This window comes from Urtica dioica, chromosome 6 (genome assembly GCF_054948205.1).
Source record: "Urtica dioica subsp. dioica isolate 48M chromosome 6, U.dioica_male_clone48M_v1_H2, whole genome shotgun sequence".
Taxonomy (NCBI): Eukaryota; Viridiplantae; Streptophyta; class Magnoliopsida; order Rosales; family Urticaceae; genus Urtica; species Urtica dioica.
Genome location: NC_142761.1, coordinates 7911772 through 7935830, shown reverse-complemented (window position 1 = coordinate 7935830; position 24059 = coordinate 7911772). Strand labels below are relative to the sequence as shown.

General features: G+C 39.9%; 1 protein-coding gene and 1 long non-coding RNA gene across 2 annotated transcripts; both read right to left on the bottom strand.

Annotated features, from left to right (window-relative positions):
- Positions 1 to 8233: 8233 nt before the first annotated feature.
- On the bottom strand, positions 8234 to 9993 carry LOC149393241 (uncharacterized). The gene is made up of 3 exons (XR_016299883.1): positions 9864 to 9993; positions 9320 to 9407; positions 8234 to 8835 (listed from the first exon to the last, which is right to left on the bottom strand). It is a non-coding gene; the product is annotated as an uncharacterized LOC149393241 (long non-coding RNA).
- Positions 9994 to 15625: 5632 nt separating this feature from the next.
- Positions 15626 to 17120, bottom strand: LOC149393240 (uncharacterized). Its single transcript, XM_089617954.1, has 5 exons — positions 16437 to 17120; positions 15999 to 16337; positions 15856 to 15954; positions 15691 to 15780; positions 15626 to 15643 (listed from the first exon to the last, which is right to left on the bottom strand). The coding sequence occupies exons 1-5, from the start codon at positions 17118 to 17120 to the stop codon at positions 15626 to 15628; spliced, it is 1230 nt and encodes a 409-aa protein (XP_089474080.1).
- Positions 17121 to 24059: the final 6939 nt, after the last annotated feature.

Sequence of the window (24059 nt, the reverse complement as noted above, 5' to 3'; positions counted from 1 at the left end):
ATAAAGGCCTCGGACCTCTTTTTGTCGATCAAGTCTAACTCTAGGCGCATGACCTTGTTGTTGTCTTCCTCGTTGAAAGTCTCAATTCAGAATGTGGGGATCTCACTTTTGATCGGCACCATAGCTTTGATCCCGTAAGTGAGGGAGAAGAGGGTTTCCCCTGTGGCATTCCGGGCAGTCGTTTCCGGTTAGTCCATAGGATGAATTGCAACGCCTCTACCCACATGTCTTTTTTCTCCTCAAGCTTCCTTTTTAGGTTTCTTTTTATCATATTGAATTGATTGCTTCATCTTGACTGTTGGCCTAAGGATGGCGTGACGATGAGAATGTCTTATTGATCTTAAACTGAGTGCAGATCTCCCTTACTCGAGCGTTGTCAAATTGTGCCCTATTGTCGATCAAATTGAGGTCGGGATCATGTGACGACAAATGACGTTCTTGTAGATGATGTTCGTGGTGTTTTCCTAGGTGATCTTAGCCAACGACTTGGCTTCCACCCGCTTGGTGAAATAGTCGATGGCGACGATGGCGTACTCGTACTGGTTTGGCGCTCTCTAGAGCTTTTCGATGATGTCCACACCTCATTTGACAAAGGGTTGTGGGACAATGATGGTGCACACTGGTGTTAGCAGCTGCCTCGGATCATGAGAGAAGCGTTCGCACCTGTCGCATCTCTTCGCCCACTCGTAGGCATCTTTCTTCAAGAATTGCCAGAAATAGTCTTGTTTGAGGGCCTTCTGTGTGAGGGGGAGTCCCGTAGAGTGATTCCCACAAATGCCTTAGTAGATTTTGCGGAGGACCTTGCACTCGGCTCTATCGAGGCATCTAAGCACCGATGTAGAGTGACCGTGATCATACGGTACACTCTCTCTCAGCGTGTACTTGGATGCTAGGGTTCTCAATTTGTTAGCTTCTTTGCGGTCTTTGGGGAGTCCTTATCTTCACATGAATTCCAGTATTGGGCTCATCCAAGTGGACGGAGCCATATTTTTTATTATCCCGACCTCGTCTCGTGAGATGAACGGCCGAGATAGTGACTAGATTGGGATAGTTCCCAGCCTTTCTTCATCGATGTTAGACCCGTGATCAGCAAATGCATCAGCCTTCGAGTTTTGTTCTCTCGGGATTTGGAGGATCTCAAATCAAGAGAAGGCGTCGTGCTTTGAGTTTGTTTTTTCCAAGTAGGCAATCATATAGGGCTCTTTTGCCGTGTAATCGCCTTTGACCTGGTTGATGATCAACTAGAGTCGCAGTGTATGCGAAAGTTTTGACCTTGAGTTTTTGTGTTAACACTAGCCCCATGATGAAGGCTTCGTATTCGGTCTCGTTGTTGGAGGCATGGAACCCATAGTGGATGGCATACCTTAGCTTTTCCCCGTTAGGATTTGTTCATACGACGTCGGCACCAGCCCTCCGAGCATAAGATGCTTCGTCTTTGTGTAGTTCCCAGATGGGACCCGTTGGGTCGACCTTTCTTTTTCTAACCAACAAGTCATCGAATTCTTCTTGTTCTTCTCTTCCCATGTCGGGAGTGTAGGAGAATTCTACCAAAAGTCAGGTTAGGCTTGACCTTTGATGGCTAGTCTTGGGCATAACTCAATCCCGTACTCGCTCAATTCTTGAGACTATATCGCCATGCAAGAGAATGATCCTTTCTGAAGAGCTTTATTGATTTTCAGTGCGAACTGCGATAGACTGAGCTTGAACTTCTTCGCCACCATTACGAGAGCTAGAGATAGCTTCTCGATTTTGATGTAGCGCGTTTCAACATCAAGTAAGGCCTTGCTCACGTAATAGGTCGATCATTGGACCTTATAGAGCGTCTCAAGAATATAAAGCGTCTCGCCTTCTTTTGGTTTGGAGATGAATAGTAGTGATCCGAAGTAGGCCTTCATCTCTTGGAAGGCTTTCTCGCAGTCTTCGATCCACTCAAAGCCATCCGTTTTCTTTAGAGCTTTGAAGAATGGTTGACACTTGTTGGTTGCTTTTGACACAAAGCGCGTCAGAGCAACAATCCGACCAGTTAGACTTTGCACCTCTTTGACTCATCTTGGAGATTTCATATCAAGGAGTGCCTTGATCTTTCCAGGATTTGCTTCAATCCCGCGCCGACTGACTGTGTAGCCTAGGAATTTCCCCGACTTGACCCCAACGGCACATTTGTTGGGGTTGAGTCTTATCTTGTATCAACGGAAGATTGTGAACATCTCCCTCAGGTTGTGTACGTGGTTAGTCGCATATAGGATTTTAACGAGCATTTCGTCCAACATACACTTCCATTGTTTTTTCAATTTGTTCGGCGAAGATCCAGTCGACCAGTTGTTGAGATGTGACTCCCGCGTTCTTAAGGCCAAAAGGTATGACCTTGTAACAGTAGAGACATCGATCAGTGATGAAGCTCGTCTTGATTTGATTGGGCTAGAGCATGCGAATTTGATTGTAGCCCGAATAGGCGTCCATGAAGCTGACCAATTTTTCGATGCGCGGGAGAGGGAAATTAGCCTTAGGGCAGGCTTTGTTAAGATCAATATAGTCAATGCAAATGCGCTACTTTGTGCTGGGCTTTTTCACCACTACGACGTTGGCTAACCACTTGGGGTACTTAGCTTATCAGATGAATTTTGCGGTGAAAAGTTTTTCGACCTCTTCATTTATGAGCAGGTATCGTTATGGGTTGAACGTTCGTCTAGTCTTCACTTTTTTAGTGATGTTTTGATTGTCGTTCAACCGCTGCACTATGACCTCGGTGTCAATTCCAGACATGTCAGTATGGGTCCATGCGAAGACATCCTCGAACTCCCAAAGGAAGGCAGCGAGTTATGTTTGGTATAATTATTCATATATATGTATATATATATATCTTGTGTTTTAGTGAAATGTCGAGTTTAGCCTTTGGTTTTAAAAAATTTCGACTTCATAGCCTCTGTTTAACTAAAATGACGAAATTATACCCTGAAATGAATAACGAAGTCATAAATCTCCCTTTCATTGATATTAACTCTTCTTTAAGAAAAACAGAATCAAATCCAAACCAGTACCCTAACTTCCAAATTCCCAAATTTGAAATAAAAATAGCATCAAATTGAAATTAAATAATAAAATTCATATATCCTAAGAGATGATTTCATTTCTTGTTTGAATTACAACTCTGAATCCTTGATTCTCTATTCGAATATGTGATTTTGATGACTACAATTGTCGATTTTTACACCTTTTTATCTTTATGTGTTCTTCACGATTAAGAGACTGATGTTTATTTTTTAGTTTTTAAATAAATTATAGTCAACATCAATGAGAAGTCAATAAAAGGAAGATTCATGACATTGTTGTCTGTTGCATGGTATAATTTCATTATTTTAGTTAAACAGAGGGTATGAACTTGAATTTTATGAAAACCAAATGTTAAACTCGATATTTCACTAAAAACACAAGATATATAGGCATCATTTTCCCGTTAAGTTTTGATTGAGAGTTGAAGTTTGGCGCTAGTCTTTACAATCTGGTCAGGTTTAGATTCTTCGAGGATGACCGAAGTAAGACCGTCAGAAGTGTCAACTTTGAGCCTTTCGATTTCGTCACGAGGATCGAGTTCCCCGAACTTCCTCGCATCTTTAGGGTCGCATGGATAATTGTCTTCTAGTTGGAAGATCATGTTAAACATCTTTTTGACAGTCTTTCCATTGACCCCTTGGATGTAGCATATCTTGCATGGGCTTGATCGCGGTCATGGTCCCAATTCCATTTTCAGTGGGGAATTTTAACAGTAGGTGATATATGGACATGATAGCCTTTAATCTGTTCAGTGTGGGCCGTCCAATGATGATGTACGACGATGGTTGGTCACCCACTAGAAAGGGGACCATGTGAGCGATTTTGATGACCCGGGGAGCCCTGAACATGACTGGTAAGTCGATGGTTCCTTCAATCATGACTCTTTCTCTAGCGAACCCAAATAGAGGTGTCTGGATTGGAGTTGGTGATAGGTGCGTTTCATACGCGTTAAACTCTTGTTTTCTGGCTTGGATTTCACAAGCTCTAAAGTGCTTTTGATTAATTTTAGTGTATTTTTTTTAGTGAATTACCAGTTTGAGGGAGTATTTTGGTGTTAACGATGTAATCAGAGCAATTCAAGACGATTCAAACACGTTTGGATAGCTTATTACAAAACACGAAACAAGACGTCCTATTTTGCACGATTTTGAGATGTTATGTTGAATACGTTGGCTTAATTCTTCCCATCATTGGATAAAGCTTTCTCTTAGCTTTCCAATACATATTTATTTGTAAAAATCGAACATCGGAACAAGGAGATATAGCCGTTTCAAGCATGGGTGCGTGTTGGAAAAATATCCGCGCTCCGTGCGGACTGCCTAGATAGCAACATTAAAATTCACGATTTTTGAGAGTTTTGAGCGTCGGATGCCATCCAAGGGTTATTCAAAAACACCTTGTAAACCTACACATACGACTTAGAGACTCTATAAATAGAAGTTTACTTTTTTTAGAGTTTAGTCTTTCTGTTTGGCTCGTCGGAAGATAAAGGGAACGGAGAAGAAGACCCGTTCCACCACCATCACCACCAAGACCGAATTCAGCGTTACGTCTATCCTCTTATTCTCTATAACTCTCGTTTATTATGCTTTGTTTTAATTTAGTTTTCATGATTTGGTTTTATTTATTTTACTTTTTTTACTATCGTCGCCATGAACTAATCCCCGAGAGAGTGATGACAGCTTTGCTTAAATATGGTTGTGGCTTCATGTTTATTTAATTGAAGTATTTTTTTTGTTCATCCTCTCTATCGCTTGAATTAATTATGTGCTTAATGCTTGTTTGAGATTCATGACTTCATTCATGATTTTTAGGATTGTTTAGTTGCTCGAGAGAGAATTAGTAATCGTGCATAAGGATTAGTTCACCCTAGTACATTCCTAAGCTAGAGATAGTTAGGTGAGTCGTGTGTGCACTCTTGTTTGTAATGCTTTTCATATTTTTAGGGTTTAATATAGAGAGATAAAAATCCGGTATTGACATAGATTGTTAGATGTTCGAGAAAGATTTATTGATAATATTACGTGAGTGAGATTAGTGAAGAGAAAGAATCGAAAAATTGTGAGTAGTTCTAGGAATCCCAACCATAGGAGAGTTTAGGGAAGCCGTTGCCCTTGCCTTTCTTATATCCGTTAACTCGTATTTAATTTTGTTTGATTATTTATTTTCTACAGTTTTTAGTTAATAATCACCTTGTTATTCTAGAGTTGAATTCGTTTTGTTAGTTAGTTAAGTTTCGGTTAAGAAAAGTCCTCGTGAGATCGACTCGTACTTATGATTATATTACTTGAGCGACTACGTCCACTTGCGTATGAAAAATATTGCAACAGTTAGGCGTAGCCTCCCGAGCTTCATGCGCTCCAAGGTGGTCTTGAATATCACGTCGGCTGAGCTGCCGCTGTCGATGGAAACCCTAAACACCAAGCTGTTGGCCATTTGAGCCTTAAGGACGATTGCATCATTGTTCGGGTGCACAACTCGCTTTGCCTCTTTGTTGGTGAAATATATTGCCTTGTGTGGCATTGACAGAGGTTCCTCGTACGTGAGGTTAATGTGTCCTGCGGCGCCTTCTTGGGATGCGGCCCTTAGGAATTTCTTCCTTTGTCGGGCTGAATCAACACCTTGCGGATCACCTAGTATGGTGGTCACAACGTGAAGTTGCTGATCAATGGTTGATGTAGCCTAGGTTTGGTTGGTAGCGGCTTCTTCTTCTCCTCATTTGCTAGATAGTGGTCTGTCTGAGGTGGGGCCTACAACGCCTATTATATGCAACACTAACTCTTTGAGCTTACCCCGTTGGATCAGGGTCTCAATTTGTCTTTTGAGTGGGAAGCATTCAGAGGTAAGATGACCACATGTACATCTTGGTCTTCTTTTGGACCATAGATCTAGCGAAGCGTGCCATGAACGTGTCCTTCAGGTCTTTGAATGATTAGATGCTACATGGTCTTAAGTTTCTTAACCATTCGAAGCCGAGTCCACCGAGTGTGAGATAAAAGGCTTGCCACATGGGATCTGCTTAACCTCGTAGGGGGCAAGGTTTCGGAGTTTGAAATTTCTTGTACACATCCCGACCAATATTTGGGCCGTAGGCTCCGCTACCGCCTACACCGTATTCTCGGAGGTCATGGACTTCGTTTCTAAGGTTGATGAATCATTGTGACGACATCGAGATCAATGGTTGGAGTAAGCCTTTACTCGGGAGGAGTCACTTGCCGCCTTTTGTTTGACCCTTGATCCGTGAAGTGATTCCCATTAGTAAGGGCCACATGAAGAGTGTTAGGTCGAGAACTGACTCGTTCTATCAGGTCTTTGCCACGCGCAGTGCGTTGGGCGGTACAGTGATCCCTAAGATCTTGGTTCGCATCACAGAGGGGCGAGCTTCATCTAGGACATCTTGCTTTTCGTGTACCTTTCTTTGATCAAGTCGATCAAGGGCCGAAAGTTGAGAGTTTCCTTTTTGGAAAACCATAGGTGCGTTCCTTATCTTCGGCGGACGATTCGATGGACCGATTTACTTCACGGTGGGGACTCCCCCATCCTTTGTGAGAGAAGTTTCGATATCCTCGAAATGCCTTCGTACTCAGGATCGTCATAATGACCTTCGTTAATGAGGTTGTTGGGTTCTCTGTTAGAGATTCCCTCGGTGTATATAAGTTGTTTTGCAGCCAGTCGGCTACGAAACCTTGCATTTGTTGCCTTTAGGCGGCGAATATCCTCATCCATCTCCTTAATGCGGGCGTTCGAATTATCCGAAGATGGAGATTGCGAGCGGGTTGTTGATTGCTCATCTTTTCTCAAGTCTGAGAAAATTGACTTTTTAAAAGAAAAGAAGAAGATGATTGGAAGAGACTTCAGGCTGTTTGAGTCGGAAGTCCCCCCTTCTAACGCCAAAATGTTGTCGTTGAAAATTGAATAACTATTTAAAGCTTCAGGCTGTTCAACACAAGGTCAGACCAAGTGACCACACCCGAGCCAAGTGGGGGATACTCAAAAGTCATAAGCGTCGCTCCTCTAACTTAATAACGCTCTTCGCTCGTCGCGGGGATCTGAGAATAAGAAGAAGAAAAAATAATATTAGAGGCCCGCATATGCAGTGCATCAGGTGTGTTCCGACGCTCAACATTAGTCTGATTGCTATGGTTAAAGTTGGGGACTGATATTCGTTAGTGAATATTTAGGAGATTAAAAGGCTCGATTATAGGAAACTATGCGTGGAGGGTTATCGCCAGCGTTTCAAAACTCTAGAATCGAGTAAGGAGATGAGAATTTTGTGTCGAAATGAGGCACAAAAAGAGACCTTGGAAGGAGGCAAGGAGCACGCACGATGGTCTTTTAGAAGCACTTGCGAGGGATTATCCTTGTCGCGTCGGCGTGGTGCGTTGAAGGGGAGGCGCGGCATTCCAACCCCCTTGATTTTTGAATGCCTGCCTTTGCGCGGTGTACGCGTGTGCTATGCTGCGTGGGTGAGCGCTAGCTTGAATTGGGCCCGTCTTGAGTGGGATTTGGATCTTTGTTAGGCCTTGATGTTTTAGTGGCCTGGACCGTTGGATTTTCGGATACAGAATCCAACGCAAGTCGCGTTTAATTTAATAATTCGGATTTTCTTAGAACAACCGACAACAATCATGTCGAACCCTGAGAAAAGTGTAGGAATTTAGAGTCGAATTAAAAGACGACATTCGATGGAAAATAATTTCGTTCCTCAAAAGAAAAAAAACAGACCTTCGCATGGACAACTGAGGACATGCATGGGATAATAATGGATGTAACCTCACAACAACTCAATTTTGATCCGAACATTAAGCCGGCAAGACAAAAATGAAGAAACCTATGCCTCGATCAGGCCAAGTAATCAACGAGGAAGTCGATAAGCAGCTGAAAGCCTGCACTAAGGGAGGTAATATTCCCAGATTTGTTGGCCTATACGGTATAGGTGAAAGAGAAAAAAATGAAGTATGCATCGACTATATCGATACTTGTCTAAAAGACAACTTTTTGCTTCCACACATCGATCGTGTAGTCAAAACAATACCATGACATAAGATACTACTCATCATGGGTGCATTTTAAGGGAACTTACATATCATAATGTATCTTGAGGACCAGAAAAAATACCGCGTTCATAAGAGATCAGGGGATTTACTCCTACAAAGTAATGAGTTCTCCCCAGATTTGAGTACTCAGCGCTATACAGACCACCTAGGTCTGCCACAAACATAAGTCGTTGACTTGTGGGTACCACCGACACAAGTTTAATTAAAGTTTGGGTACTCTGCGGCTAGCAGCGTACACGTTAAACTTATATACGGAAGAGCGTAACGGGATAAACCCCGAAAGAAATTATTATTTCCCTTTGAAGCTCGTTAAGTGTTTTAAGCTGAAAGCTCGAAATGTGACTTTCGAACTCTCTACTCCCGATTGAATTCGAGAGTCTTATCGCTCTTCCGTCTTCTCGATTCTAACCTACTTCCTAGAGTTAGAAGAGAGGTCTAACTATACACATAGAAAACGTGGTTGGTTCAAGTTAGCGTTTGAACCTAACGGGCGTACCCGAATTAAATTTTCAAGCAAGAGTAGCTGAAGCCTTAACTTTTAAGTTTATTCATTTTAGGGCTTTCACCTACTCTTGTTCACTAGCAAATAAATGCACAAACAAACATGGTTATTCCCTTGGTAAGTAGTTGACTTAGGTCTCCTCACTTACCTCTATCTCCAACTCTTGCTGCTTGTTGGTCTCAACGCTTTCCTTCGCGTGACTACCAAAGCTAACAGAGGAACAACCTGCAAAGGTCTGAGCAGAGTAAGATATGTTATCATACTTGCTAAACAACGGATCATTGAAGAGACTCTGGCTCGCAACGCTAAAGGAATTGAATTCTAGGTTGTGCTCAATAACTTAACTTATCATTTATTAATATAATTTGGTTCCCCGATCGAGAATCTGAAAGTCTCGTACCGTAAAACACGATACACAAAATAAATTCCTTAACCAAACAATTAAAGACATCATAAAAGGAATTTATCGACTTTACACAGATTCCAGACTTATAATACGAGTATATCTCTACAACGTGAAAATCGCAACTTTAACAATATCCAGTTTAACCCTTTTTCGAATGAGTCCGGGGTTTCCAAATTATATACGAACGATAAACCGAAATTACAAGATTAAAATATGAGCACAACGGCGAACACAAAAGTCATAAACTCTACGATAGTGCACTAGACACGTGACGATCGAACATAAAATCACGAGTTTATATACCAATTTCTTCTTCCTCGTCTTTCACCAGCCTCGTCGAGTTGAAAAGTGCCAATACTCGTTCGCTGACTCTCGGTCTTCTACAACCACACTGCGGGTCAAACAATACACCAACAATTCAGAATTACGCAGCCAAAACAAGTCGCACGGCCAAGTAACACACGGCCCACAAATCACACGCACACGGCCAGCCTTAACCAAACGAATTCTTGAAATTTAACGATCATCACAACTCAAGCATTAATTCAAAATCAATTCCAGCAAAACAATCTCAGAGTCACGTCACAAAAATTAATCAAGTCTGTATCAAACCCGAACACACGGCCGGAACAATTTCAAATCCAAAATCAAGAACAAATCATCTCTAACTCTCAGAAACATCATCGAACTCTACTTTTGAATCATTGATTCCGAAAACAAACGTCTAAACAAAATCATTTCAGACGGAACCCTAATCCACAACAAATCCCCAATTTGATTTCCAATCCCTAGCTTTTCAATGAGGGGATTTTGAAGGAGAAGAAATAGAACATAAGTTAATCTTTACCTCGCGGTCTAAATCCGGCGACTCCTCTCGGCTGAAACGCTCGCGCGAGGTTGGTTCTGGGTCTCGGTGGCTGTCGGCCGAGCTTCCACTTCGCGAGCTCAGACCTCGTCGCTCTCCTTCTCTCTATCTCGGTCTCTCTCTCTCTCCCCGCGTTCTCTTGTTCTTTCTTTCTTTCTTTCTTTCTTTCTTTCTTCTCTTTTTTTTTTCTTTCCTGCGTGTGGTCTTCTCTTTTTGGGCTGGTGGGTTTTGTTTTGCTCGGCTAGAGAGACTTAATGAGGAAGGCAATAGATGAGGATAAGTGATGAGTTGGCAATGCTAAACTTATCCTTCTATTTACAATCCAACCCCTCTTCTCCTTTTTGTTTCAAATGGGTCCAAAAAAATTGTTACAACTAAGTCCTTATCATATAATTATTTAATTAAATCCATAACCAAACGGATTATAATTATATGATTCAAACCGAGAATTTTCTCGTTCGTTCTCGATTAATTTAAATATATTCAAGGTTTCTCGGAAATAATTATCGTCCTTGAGAATTTATTTCTTAAATTAAATTTCGACATGTATCTTCAGAAAATAATCTATTATTCGAGGCGAACTCGATAAATCCTTTATTTATTCCGAGATTTTCCACTACCTTAAAATAATTTAAATTAACTCGATAAACATATATGTCCATCATTCACTCATTAATTTAATTGTAACAAACGGAAGCTCGTTTATTCAACGTAAATTACAAACGGCGAGATTCAAAAGTTATCCTTTACACACACACACTCTCTCTCTCTCTCTCTCTCTAATTTTTTTTATTTAAAATAACCTATTAGGTGCGACAAAGTCGCATCTGATATGAAATGATCAGCTTGGACATTAGGTGCGGCATGTCGCACCTAAAAGTGTCGCACCTAAAGGTATATATATTAGGTGCGACATGTCGCACCTAATACCTTTAGCGACGGACTTTTAGGTGCGACGATTGTCGCACCAAATACCTCAAAAGTCGCACCTAATACTATTAGGTGCGACTTTTGAGGTATTTGGTGCGACAATCGTCGCACCGGATGACTATATTTGTCCTAGTGATATAAATTTATTTATTTTGAAAACTGTTGAGATGATATCGAGCAGGTATTTGAGATTCAAAAACACTCGAAACTAAATATAAAAAAGTTATTCTAGAAAGAAAAAAAAGCAAATGATTTCTCTCCCCTCACACTAAAATCACACATGATCATTGAGGTTAAAATATATAAGGAAGGCTAAAAGTGTAAAATGATTAAGAAAATGTCCTCGATGCAACAATGTCTTTCTTGTGTTGGTGCTTGTGGACGTGTTAGTGACGGTTGTGCCACTCGGCGGGGCGGATGGTGATGTAATTGTTGTCGTAGTGAAATTAAGTCATGGTGCTCCATGGAGCCGCTCGTCACGGTGGAGCACATCGAAGAAGTGGAGATTAAGAGGAAAGTATTTTTTACAGGTTGTACCGGGGTGCAAGAAGGTTGTGCCACATTACATAGAGAGAAACTTTTCAAGCTATGGTGCAGACTGCGGTACAACAATCTTGTACCGCGGTATAGTTCCTTTTTTAAGAAAACACAAAACAATTATAATAAAACATAAAAAATAATTGGAAAGAAAAAAAGAAAAAAATATAATAAAAATCACAAGTTGCCTCTCGGGAACCGCTTGATTTAGCGTCTTCGGCCTAACGTGCTGTTGATTTTACTACTCAAAGTATGGTGTCCTCCATGAATAATGGAAAACGCCACCACAAACAAATCTTTGTTGTCTATGTCCTCAAGCTTGGAATGTTGTTAGTGGTCAGAGGATTGCGCGCAAACTAGATCGATTTCATTGAGTTACCTATATGAGCTCTAACGAACATTGGTTTCGTTGGTGGAGAGGAAGCTAGCCACATCGGGTCCTTATCGATTGAATATTCAATTATCAGTGTTAGCACACTAGATGAGGGTTCATAAAACTTAACCTTGCAATTCACGACCTTCGACATCTTCGTGTAATGAATCATCAAATATGAAGTCAAAATGCCTAATTTCTATTGGACAGACTGAAAAGGATTCTTCGATGATGAACTTTAGTGGCACCTCCATAGTATTATGCTCCAATTGGCTTAAGGTGGTAGCCAAATAGCTCGCATGATTATACAATCTTTGAAGGTGAGCATTTGTACTTTGTTGGAATTGTTGAACGCCAATACCTTCATAAGGTCTTCTATTGATGCGGCTTCTTGTTGTTGAGTGTCATAAAATATCAGCTAGATCATGTTAGACTCGTTCTCCCAACGGTATTTGTTCATTGAACAATTCCAATTCCAATAATCAAATTCTTCCATATCATCCAACATAAAATAGGCATGATCAATAGATTGTTGTTAAAAAGAGAAGTTACCATTTCCATGTTCATCCTAAGCCATTGCTCGTGCATTCAAGTTGTTAAGAAATATGTCGAGTTGGCATTCTCGTGAGAATCCATGATATATGGAAACCGGTAAAGCAAATTATTGAATCTCCACCAAGAGTTATGCAAATATTCCAAATATTGTTGCGAAAGCGACATGCGATATGATAATGCGAAACCTCGAACTAGAAAAGCAAGACTAAGAAGGAAAAAAAGAAGAAAATTAATAAAATAAAAAAATCTGAAACCGAATAATTAAATAAAGGTCCCCGACAACGGAGCCAAAATTTGATGCTTCTCGTTCCGCGATAAAAAAAATAAATTCCTTAACTAAACACCAAAGTCTAGCAGGAAATAAGGGTCGAACCCGTAAGGACCTAAATTAATTAAATGACTACATAATTTCATAAAAATAAATAAAAAAAACTGGGGTTTTTGAGAATTAAAAAGTTAACCATGAAAATCAAATGGAAAAAGGACACGGTCAAGGATGCATTCTCTCCCGCAATAATCCTATCTAGTCGTTGTTCGACAACACTCACACAACTCAATTGAAATCAGCGTCCACAGAAAATCGACACACCCGACCTATAATCTCCAAATCCTTTTTAAAGAAAATTTTTATTTTCCGCCGCTTGCTAGAAACGTTAAATCTTTTCTTAACCCTAGATCAATTCCAACACTCTCAAAATCAACGAAACACATGTAAACACTCAAATAATAACATGCAATTATAAACGTGATTTTAAGTGATTACAATGAATAATATGATAAATAATAATCACAAAATGAATAGGAACTTATCTATGAAATATCATCAAGTTGAAAGACTCATATGGGAAAATATCCTTTGCCGACATGGGATCTCGTATGAGATAATTCCTGACAATGGGTCACAATTCATCTCGACAAGGTTCAAAAAGTTCTGCGCAAGCTTGCAAATTAGGTTAAACAAGTCCATGTCTCGTTAATTTCTTGAAAAATATAGTGGAAGCAAAGAAGGAGAGATGGGCCGATGAACTACCCTGGGTCATGTGGGCCTATGGGTCCACATCCAGGATAGACACCAGAGAATCAACATGCACACTCGTATCTGGAATGAAAGTTATCATCCCGATGTAGACTGAGGTCCCAACATCAAGGATAACACATGCCCGTCCAACCAATTAGTAAACAATCAAATGACATGGATGAGTTGGACCTCATCGAGGAAAGGCGTGAGTGAGTTTTGGTAAGAGTGCATGATTACCAACAAAGCCCATGCCAATACTACAACAAAAATGTGAATCTGAGAACGTTTGGTGTAGGATAACTAGTCCTAAGAAGGTTTTTCCAAAACACTGTTGAAGAAAATGTTTTTTTTGGGAAACTATGAGTAAATTAGGAAATACCCTATCATGTAAGGAAGATAGTTAAACGTGGTGTCTTCGACTTGAAAACCCTAGAAGAGGTCCCAGTCTCCAGATCTTGGAACGTCCAACATCTTAAAAAAAAATTACTACTAAAGTAGTAAAAAATTGAACTACATCAATACTTGATCTCATGCAATGGTACGTAGACACCTTGCTTGCCAGATCAACCCCCAATCTATCAAATCTACTTTAAGTTGGACATCAAGTTCGACTTATTCCTAAAATTTTAGTAACGAGCTCGCATATTCTTTAAGACGGACAACGAATCAAAATTTACTGCAACGAGCTCACGTTTTTAAGCCGAGCAAAATGAGCTTGCATATACTTTAAGCCGAATAACGAGTCCACAATATTTCCTAAAAACTGAGCAATGAGCTCACACTTACTTTAAGTCAAAGAACGAGTCCGCAATTATTCCTTAAATCGAGAATCGAGCTCGCATCTACTTTAGCCGGACAACGAGTCCACAATTGTTCCTAAAAACATAGCAATGAGCATGTGTTTTTAATTAAGCCGAGCAACGAACTCACACTTACTCTAAGCCGGACAGCGAGGCTGCACCACTCCTAAGAACCAAGCAATAAGCTCGCAATTTTTTTCCTAATCCATACAATTTCCTCCTTGAAAGATACTTTCTTAAAATATGACTGTCATTTCAAGAACTTGAATGTCCTAATGAAGTCAAAATATTTATAAAGTATTTAACACTTCAAGGAACAAAACATTCAAGCGAAAATATATATATATATATATATATATATATATATATATATATTTTTAAAGGAACAAAAAGGAGGCACCGGGCCTCCAAACAAAGTGATACTTGTCTTCAAATAGATAAGAAAGACCCAAAACATTCTGACAAAGTACTTGGCAACGAAAAAAATGTAAAACCTAACACATGGAAAATACTTAAAAAATCTAAAGCAAACTGAAATTATGTTTAGAGAAAGAGGCAAGATGTCGCACACAATGTAGAGTCAATGTGTTCGACAACTTGCTTTAACACAGATAATGGATAATGGAATAAGCAGTGCGTAGAGTAAAAGACACACAATATAGTAATACCATGTTCGTTGCAACGTCACCTACATCTGAGGGCTCTAAACCAGTGGAAAGGAATACATTATCAAGTAGTCAATAGTACAAACAAGGACTTACATGAACAACACAATGCCCTAGAAACTATTACTACAAGTGATTACCAAAACAGGGACTCCCCTTGAAATTGACACCCCTCTCAATTCCACTCTTCAAGCATGCTCCAATGCTTGGTCAGCTTCAAAATCAATGCACGTGAAGACTTCAATTACGTAGACACAAAACCCAATCTCATAGACACTCGGACTTGTGGAATAGTGTTTAGAATTACACCGCTCTTATCAAAACAAATACTCTCCCAATCTGCCAATCGTGCACGTCTAGGAACCCCAAGTATTTTAATAAAGCGCCAAGAACTGCTAAGGGGGGGGGGGGGGGGGGGGGGGGGGGGGAGGGGGGAGCATTCGTCTTTTACAGCAGTCATACAAGTTAGGAAGTCAATCTAGGGTTTCCTTACCCATAAACGCGTGAAGATCATCAAGGAAAGTCTTCAGCGATACGATACGACAAAATAAGAAACTTGCCGGAATTACATTCTGCGCACAAAGAGAAAGATGTCTCTACAAATCCCGAAGCATGTTGACCGACATCTTTCCTTAACAACTTGCATAAAAAAAATAAGCCAACACATATCGTAACAACAAACTCCTCCTTTGGCTATTTTTTAGGCAAGCACTTCAAGAGCAGTTCTCAGTCACATAAAGTCTCAGCCAAGGTTAAAGGCATGATACCAAGAGACTAGCAATCAAATAAGTCAAAATAAATGACAAAATGACTGCCTCTCCCCTTGATTGCCTCAACAACATACCAAAGGCACGGATAAATCAAGACTAGGGAAGATAAAATATCTGAAAAAGCACACGAGAACCAAAGCAAACAGCAGAAAAAAAATCACAATCAACATAGTCTGAATACACATACTGAAGAGAGAGCAGAGGCTGATCACAAAGAGAAGCCAAGGAGTGTACAACCAGAACAAAAGCAACTAAAAGTGACCAAACATTCAAATAATACAGACAAAATAAAGAGAGAATCTAGAAAGTAGGAGTCCCGACAGAACCTTATCATCCTCATCTTCATCTTCCTCATCATCACGATCGGCCACATCTTCTTCTTTTTCCTCATCTTCATCTTCACTCTCTTCATTTTCAGGAGCAAGCTGAGCAGAATGTGCCGGTTGTGAGGTAGAAGCACCATCAGTACCAGGTAGAGGGTCATCACCTTAATAAGACCCTCACAAACAGCTTTCATGCGAGTAGATGTCTCAATGATCTCTTTGAGAGAAAAAACTTCCTCATAAAGAGCTTTGAGAATGTCAATCTGCACAGTGTCGGAAGGAATAACAACTTTCACTGTTCCACCAGAGGCGACAGATGTCGCGACAGAAGGCATGACAAGGTCACGAGCATGATTCCCTTCAAACAACTTGTAACTAAAGGTCAGTTCACTTGGAGTCTTCCCAACAATATCATCAGAACGCAAGAGGTCCTTCTTTTGAGCCAAAAGAATCCCAGAGATCAAAGAGGGAAAGCCAATAGGAAGCTTCACAACATAAGACTTGTCATATTTGACCAAGTGCTTAAAAACAAACTCTCCAAAATCAAAAGAAGCTCACGTACCTATCTAATTAATGAGACAGGCCACGTCAGCCTTGATGCTTGACCCGTGAGAGTAAGGTGCCCAATTGGAAATACCTATGCTGTATAGAACGGAGTACTTAGCAGAAAGATCAGACGAAGATAGGGAACCTTTCTTCGGCAAAGTCTTCTTCTCATCATTTGAGAGCTCTTTAGCCACATCATCTATGGAAGGGAGACGGTCAACATTAATAATCTTCCCACGACCCAAGAAATCGTTGACCACAGAAGAAGAAACATCAAAGCAGTGGCCACACACACAGACTTTTCTGAACTTTAGACAATGTGGCTGATTAATGGACGCATAAAGATTCACAACAAATTCCTTTAGCAATTTGGGATAGTAAAGACCTATCTTTGTGACAGTCTTGAGCAGCTGTGCATCATGCATAAGCTCCATAATCACATCAATCTTCAGAGCCTCTTTGGATAGCTCTTTCTCAGGGAACACAGTCCTATGGTAAACATACCCCCACTTCCTCACCCGATCTTCTTCATGGAAGATGACATTGTCCAGATGGGCAGGAGGAACATCTTTCGGGAGCTTTTGACCTCTAGCAGATTTTCTATTAGCCAAGGATAGGCTCTCAGGATGAGCAACTTCTACATCTTCCTCAATGTCTCCCAAAACGTCGGTGACGTCTTTTTTAACGTTCCTCTGTCTCATCTTCTTCTTGTTTAAACCCATCTTCTTCTTCTTCTCATGAGTCTAGGACAGCACAGACTCCACCTCTTCCACATGACCCTTGTCCTTTACAGGTTCTTCTTCTTCCTTTTGGCATAAAGGAAGCCCAAATTTCATCATCACCAATGTCTTTCCTCTTTCCAGAAACAATCACTTCTTCTTCAATCTCCATAACAGCATCACTAGGAGGCACCCTCACATCCTCAGTTTCCCTGACATGCTCACTGTTAGGCAAGCACTACTACAAACTGGGGATTCCACAACGGTACAGAACCGTTGTGGAAAGCTTCCACAACGGTTCTGTACCGTTGTGGAATCCTCCGCTGTGGAATGTTTCCACAACGGTACTCGTCCCGTTGTGGAAAAGTAATGATTCCACAACGGGACGAGTCCCGTTGTGGAAATGTCCATGATTTCACAACGGGACAGTCCCGTTGTGAAAAAATTTAACAGATTTTAACACTTCGCCGCGACAACGTGTATAGTTCGCCGCGGCAAATCTTTCCACAACGGTACAATCGTACCGTTGTGTAAAGTTTCGCCGCGGCGAAATATACACGTTGCCGCGGCGAAATTTTTCCTGAGAGTTATTTTTACAGTTTTCTAATTAAAAAAACCTGAAATGAAATTATATATCCAAAACCAAATATCCATAACATCCAAAACATATCCATTACATCCAAAACCAAATATATATCCAAAAACAACCAAAACAAATATAGATATCATCCAAAATCAAACTAATATTCTCATTCTATAAAAGTTTGTACGTAAAATACTCACTCCTCTTGAACGTTTTCTAAGTTATCCGGTGTATATGACTTCTTCAATTGTACGTAAAGTTTGGTTGACGCTACTTCGGGCTCCTTGGTTGTCAAGCTTGAAATCCGAAAAAAAATCCTTAACGCACAACAACAAAAAACATTAGAAAACAAATATTCGCGAAATTAAATACTTCAAATAACATGTAATTAATTTACCTTTTTATCAACTTCCTTGGTTGTAGTAGACATAATCTATGAAAAAACAAAATTAAATATAATCTCAATTCAAACCAATCCCAATACAAACTCAAACCGAAATTTAATTTCAATTCAAACTAATTCCGACATAAACTTAAACCGAAATTCAATTTCAATTCAAAACAATTCCAACACAAACTCAAACCGAAATTCAATTTCAATTCAAACTAATTCCGACATAAACTTAAACCGAAATTCAATTTCAATTCAAAACAATTCCAACACAAACTCAAACCGAAATTCAATCTAATATTCTAATTCGAATCCAATATAAACTCAAACCAAAATTCAATTCCACACTCATTTTCTACATAAATATCAAATTCAATATTCAATTTCAATATAATTTAGACACAAATAAACAATTCTAACCTAATTTCAACATAAAAATACAAATTAAATAAAAAAAAGACTTACCCGGAGTGAAGACGATGAGCATTGAGCGTGGTGAATCAATGAAGTTGTTGGAGATGTGGGTTGTGGTCGGAGGCAAGGTTTTTGTTATTGTCTACTACAACAACAAAAAAACATTAGAAAACAAATATTCGTGTAAATGAAATACTTCAAATAACATGTAATTAATTTACCTTTTTTATCATCTTTCTTGGTTGTAGTAGACATAATCTAGGAAAAAAAAAAAATTAAACATAATCTCAATTCAAACCAATTCCAATACAAACTCAAACCGAAATTCAATTTCAATTCAAACTAATTCCGACATAAATTTAAACCAAAATTCAATTTCAATTCAAAACAATTCTAACACAAACTAAAACCGAAATTCAATCTAATATTCTAACTCAATTTCAACTCAAACTCAAGGTAATCAAATATTCTAACTCAAATCCAACATAAACTCAAACCAAAATTCAATTCCAAACTCATTTTCTACATAAATATCAAATTCAATATTCAATATCTATATAATTTAGACACAAATAAACAATTCTAACCTAATTTCAACATAAAAATACAAATTAAATAAATAAAAAAAATACTTACTTAGAGTGAAGACGACGAGCATGGGGCGTGGTGAGTCAATGAAGTTGTCGGAGATGTGGGTTGTGGTCTGAGGCAAGGTTTGTGGGTTTGTGTGGGGGTGGGTCGGAATGTTTGGTGGGTTTGTGAAGAGTGGGTTTGGTGGGTTTGGAAGAAGGAGAGGCGGAGAAGAAGAAGGAGGGCGGAGAAGAAAATGGAGGACGGGGGAGAAGAAATGGGCGGAGAAGAAAAATGAGGCCGGGGAAGAAGAAGAAGAGCGGAGAAGAAGGAGAGGGTTGCGGGGAAGAAGAAGGGCGGGGAAAAAAAGGTGAGAAGAAGAGAAGGGTGGAGGAAGAAGAGAGAAGAGAGAGAGAGGGCGGCGACGGCGGCGGAGGGGCGGCGAGTGGGCGTGGGTTGGAGAGAGAGAGAGATAGTGGGGTTGGGTCGGGGGGAGAGAGAGAGAGAGAGAGAGAGAGAGAGAGAGAGAGAGAGAGAGAGAGAGAGAGAGAGAAGAAGAGAATGAAATTTTTGAAAAAAAAATCGAGAGGAAAGTTTTTAAGTTCCAGTCTGCGACATTTCGCCGCGGCCAAATATATACGTGGCCGCGGCCAAATGTTTCCACAACGGGTTATTGTACCGTTGTGGAAACATTTCGCCGCGACCAAGGCTTAAGCTCGCCGCGGCGAAATGTTTGGTTTTACAGTTCTCCCACAACGGTACCCTGTACCGTTGTGGAAGAGTTTGGCCGCAGCGAGTTTATGCCTTGGCCGCGGCGAGATTCAACAACGGGTCACCATCCCGTTGTTTAAACCTTAATTTTTTTTTGAATTCCACAACGGGACAACTGTCCCGTTGTGGAATCATCAAGATTTCACAACGGGACAGTTGTCCCGTTGTGGAAACATCAAGATTCTACAACGGGACTCTTGTCCCGTTGTGGAAACGTCATGATTCCACAACGGGACAACGTTTCGTTGTGGAATATCCGTTGTGGAATCTAACATTTGTAGTAGTGAAGATAGGTGCATGGACATCTTGTGCAACATCATTCTCATCGACCAGATTGGCAGCAACAAATTTATGAGATAAACCAAGAATCCCTCTAATGACATCGGCATGAGGGGGATCAGTGGAAACTAGTAGAGAATCTCTTTAATACTCACATGAGGGGCCTCAATCGACGGAGCAGTGTCCTGTTCCTTGGATGGAACATCTTCATTGTTGTGATCTGAGACGCTGACATCAGCACTCTCACCTATTTCAGTAGACGAATCACTGGAAGAGACAGACCCAGTAACATCTTGGATTGTCAAGGCGGTCTTCCTTGGCGCAAACTTCACAACTTTCTTTTTGGGAAGAACATTTTCTCTTGTAGGCAGAGTCTTCTTGGGTTGATCACCTTCGGACTGACCATTGACACTCTTCCCAGAGGAAATTCCCTTGACATGAACACCATGTTGGGTGATTTGAAAATCCGAAGCTTCCTTCGCGACAACTTTCTTTTTCGCCATGGCAGAGGTTTTTTTCCCGCTCCTTGTTTCAACTATTCTGGAAAATTTTGCAAAATAACCTCCAAAAAATAATACAAAGAAATGAGTGGTTACACTAACCAAAAAAATCGCGAGAAGATAGGGCGAAAATATAGGGATTTTGAAGCTCAATAATTTTTAAAAATGAGTAACTTCCTCGAAATACAAACCTTCAATTGCATGAGCTGGGAGCAGACAAAACATAGAACGACGTCGTGAGATAAACTGGGTCAATAGATGATTCAAGCCCAAGTAGTGGAATCAAAATGGCATTAAAGCCTTGTACGCACGTCGAATGTGCCAACCAGATAAATGGACCCATGAATAAAAATAGAAGAAATTCCAAAAAGTAACTATCCACACACAATAACTCAAAATAATCAAAGGCCTTTAAGGAACAATACCGCCATAGACCTAGTAATTGCTATTGATTAATAACCCACAACCTAACTGAGCATCGGAGATCCTCAAAACGATTAGCATCTAATGCCTTAGTGAAGATGTCAGCTAATTGTTTTTCAGTGTGAATATACTCGAGCCTAATCTTCTTGTCTTCCACAAGGTCTCGAATAAAGTGGTGTCTGGTCTCTATGTGCTTATCTTGCTGTGTTGAATAGGATTTTTAGAAATATTGATAGCACTGATGTTTTCGCAGAACAATGTCATGACATCTTGCCCGGCACCATACTCAACAAGCATTTGTTTCATCCACAAGAGTTGAGTGTAGCTGCTGCCTGCTGCAATATGTTCAGACTATGCAGTAGACAGGGAAAAACAGTTATGCTTTTCGCTGAACCATGAAATCAAGTTGATTCCAAGATAAAAACAACCACCTAAAGTGCTTCTTCTATCAAATGCACGTCCTGCCCAATCAGCATCACAATATCCCACAAGATTAGATGTGGTATCAAAGGAATATAATAGCCCAAAGTAAGCAGTTCCAGAGATGTAACTTACAATGCGCTTAGCCTGAGAGATGGCTAGCTTTGGGATTGACATGATACCGAGCACATACACCAACAAAATAAGCAATATCTGGACGATTGACTGTAAGGTATAAAAGACTTCCAGTAATACTTTTGTACATGCTTTGATCAATAGATTCACCATGTTCATCTTTAGTAAGTTTAACATGAGTGGCAGCGGGAGTACGTTTAAGAGAAGATTTTTCAAGCCCAAACTTCTTCACAATATTCTTGGCATACTTAGTTTGAGATATAAAAATTCCATCATCCATCTATTTGATCTGAAAACCTAGAAAGAAATTGAGCTCACCAACCATGCTCATTTCAAACTCAGATTGTATTTGTCGCACAAAAAGGTCCACCATCTTGTCTGACACCCCTCTAAAAACAATGTCATTGACATAAATATGTGCAATCATGATATTTCCTTCTTCATTCTTTATGAACAGAGTCTTGTTGATTCCTCCACGAACATACCCATTCAACACAAGAAATTGAGTTAGTCTTTCATACCAAGCACAAGGTGCCTGTTTGAGACCATAGAGAGCCTTTATGAGCTTGTACACGTTCTGAGGAGAGTTAGGATCAACAAATCCTTTTGGTTGTGCAGCATACACCTCTTCATTCAAGTACCCATTTAGAAAGGCACTTTTGATATCCATCTGAAAGAGTTTGAAGTGTAAATGGCAAGAGATGCCAAGTAACAATTTGATAGCTTCAAGTCGAGCCACCGGAGCAAAAATTTCATCAAATTCCACTCTTTCCACCTATGTTTAACGCCGCGCCACAATTCTAGCTTTGTTCCAAGTTATATTACCATGTTCATCGGATTTATTCTTGAAAATCCATTTAGTTCCAATAACATTTACATTTTCTGGTTTAGGAACTAATTCCTACACTTCATTTCTTTCAAATTACACAAGCTCTTCTTGCATAACACTAATCCAATATTCATCATCAATAGCCAAAGTAACATTTTTAGGTTCGATTTTAGAGACAAAGCAGACATCACCAACATTTCTTTGTAGTTGACTGGATTCTTCGTCCGATGACCTCTTCAACAAGATGATTTTTCTGAATTCTCCTAGAAGGCAAAGCTTCAGTTTCCTTGTCGTAGCACAATTTTTTAGAAGGGGAATCATCTTCCGAAACAATGTCATCTGTCTTATCAGCAACATCTGTCCTGACATCTGTGCTACTAGGGGTAGTATCATCATCATCATCATCAACACTCACAGAAACATCAGGAGAATCATTAACAACAACATTTATGGATTCCATCTTAGATTTAGTTCGCTTGTTAAAGACACGATAATCATGACTGTTTCTATAGTAGCTAAGAAAGATACCTTCGTCACTCTTTGGATAAAACTTCCGACAAGGATCTCGATCATCCAAAATATAGCACACGAGCCAAAGACATGAAAGTATCTAACATTGGGCTTTCTCCCCCTCTAGATGTCATAATGAGTTACAGTAGTACCCAGGCGAATGGTAACTCGGTTGTGAATATGGCAAGCAGTATTGAGTGCTTCAGCCCAAAAGTGTAGTGGAATGTCTTTGGCAAGCATCATTACCCTCGTCATTTCCTGAAGAGTGCTATTCTTTTTTTCAACAATCTCATTATGTTGAGGAGTAATAGGAGCAGAGAATTCATGAGCCATGCCATCTGCAATACAAAAGTTAGAGAAACTAATGTTCTCAAATTCCCTCTCATGATCACTAATAATTCTGACCACTTTACTAATGCTTTCACCTTTCTGTCTTTGCACTTGTTTGCATAAGGCTTCAAAAATAGCAAAAGTGTCAGATTTATTGCGAATAAAATCAACCCATGTGTACCTGGAGAAGTCATTGATACAGACAAACACATATCTATTTCCACCAAGGCTTTCAATCTGCATATGACCCAACAATCCCATGTGTAAGAGCTCAAGAACACGTGAGGTGGTAAGATGTTGCACCATCTTGTGAGACTTCTTAACCCGTTTCCATATTAACAATCACTACATATTTTTCCTTCAACAATTTTAATGTCAGGAAGGCCAAAAATATCCTTTTCATTAACAATCTTGTTCATGCTTCTGAGATTTAGATGATCAAGCTATTGATGCCATAATTTAGCTTCATCAACTTGTGAGATGACACATGTTTTGACAAGCGAGCCTTTGTTTGGGGACCACACGTAGCAGTTGTCTTGAGATTTGAGTCCTTTCATAAGCTCATATAGTTCCTTGTTAATCACAACACACTAATCACGAGTAAAGTTAACAGAAAGATTCCGATCACAAAGTCGACTAATACTTATGAGATTCACGTTAAGAACTTCAACCAATAATGCTTCTGTTAAGTAAGATAATCCAAGATAGTTAGCTGAAATTTACCAATAATTTTGGCCTTGACTCCATCACCAAAGGTGACATGGCAATTTGTGTAGGGCTTTATGTT

What these genes read in the sequence shown, in the direction of transcription:
- LOC149393240 (XM_089617954.1), bottom strand. Translation starts at nt 17,120, where the DNA reads ATGGGTTTAAACAAGAAGAAGATGAGACAGAGGAACGTTAAAAAAGAC. An exon ending in AGGTGATGACCCTCTACCTG is followed by an intron (nt 15,955 to 15,998) that starts GTACTGATGGTG and finishes CATTCTGCTCAG; the next exon opens with CTTGCTCCTGAAAATGAAGA. An exon ending in ATGAAGATGAGGATGATAAG is followed by an intron (nt 15,781 to 15,855) that starts GTTCTGTCGGGA and finishes GGTCACTTTTAG; the next exon opens with TTGCTTTTGTTCTGGTTGTA.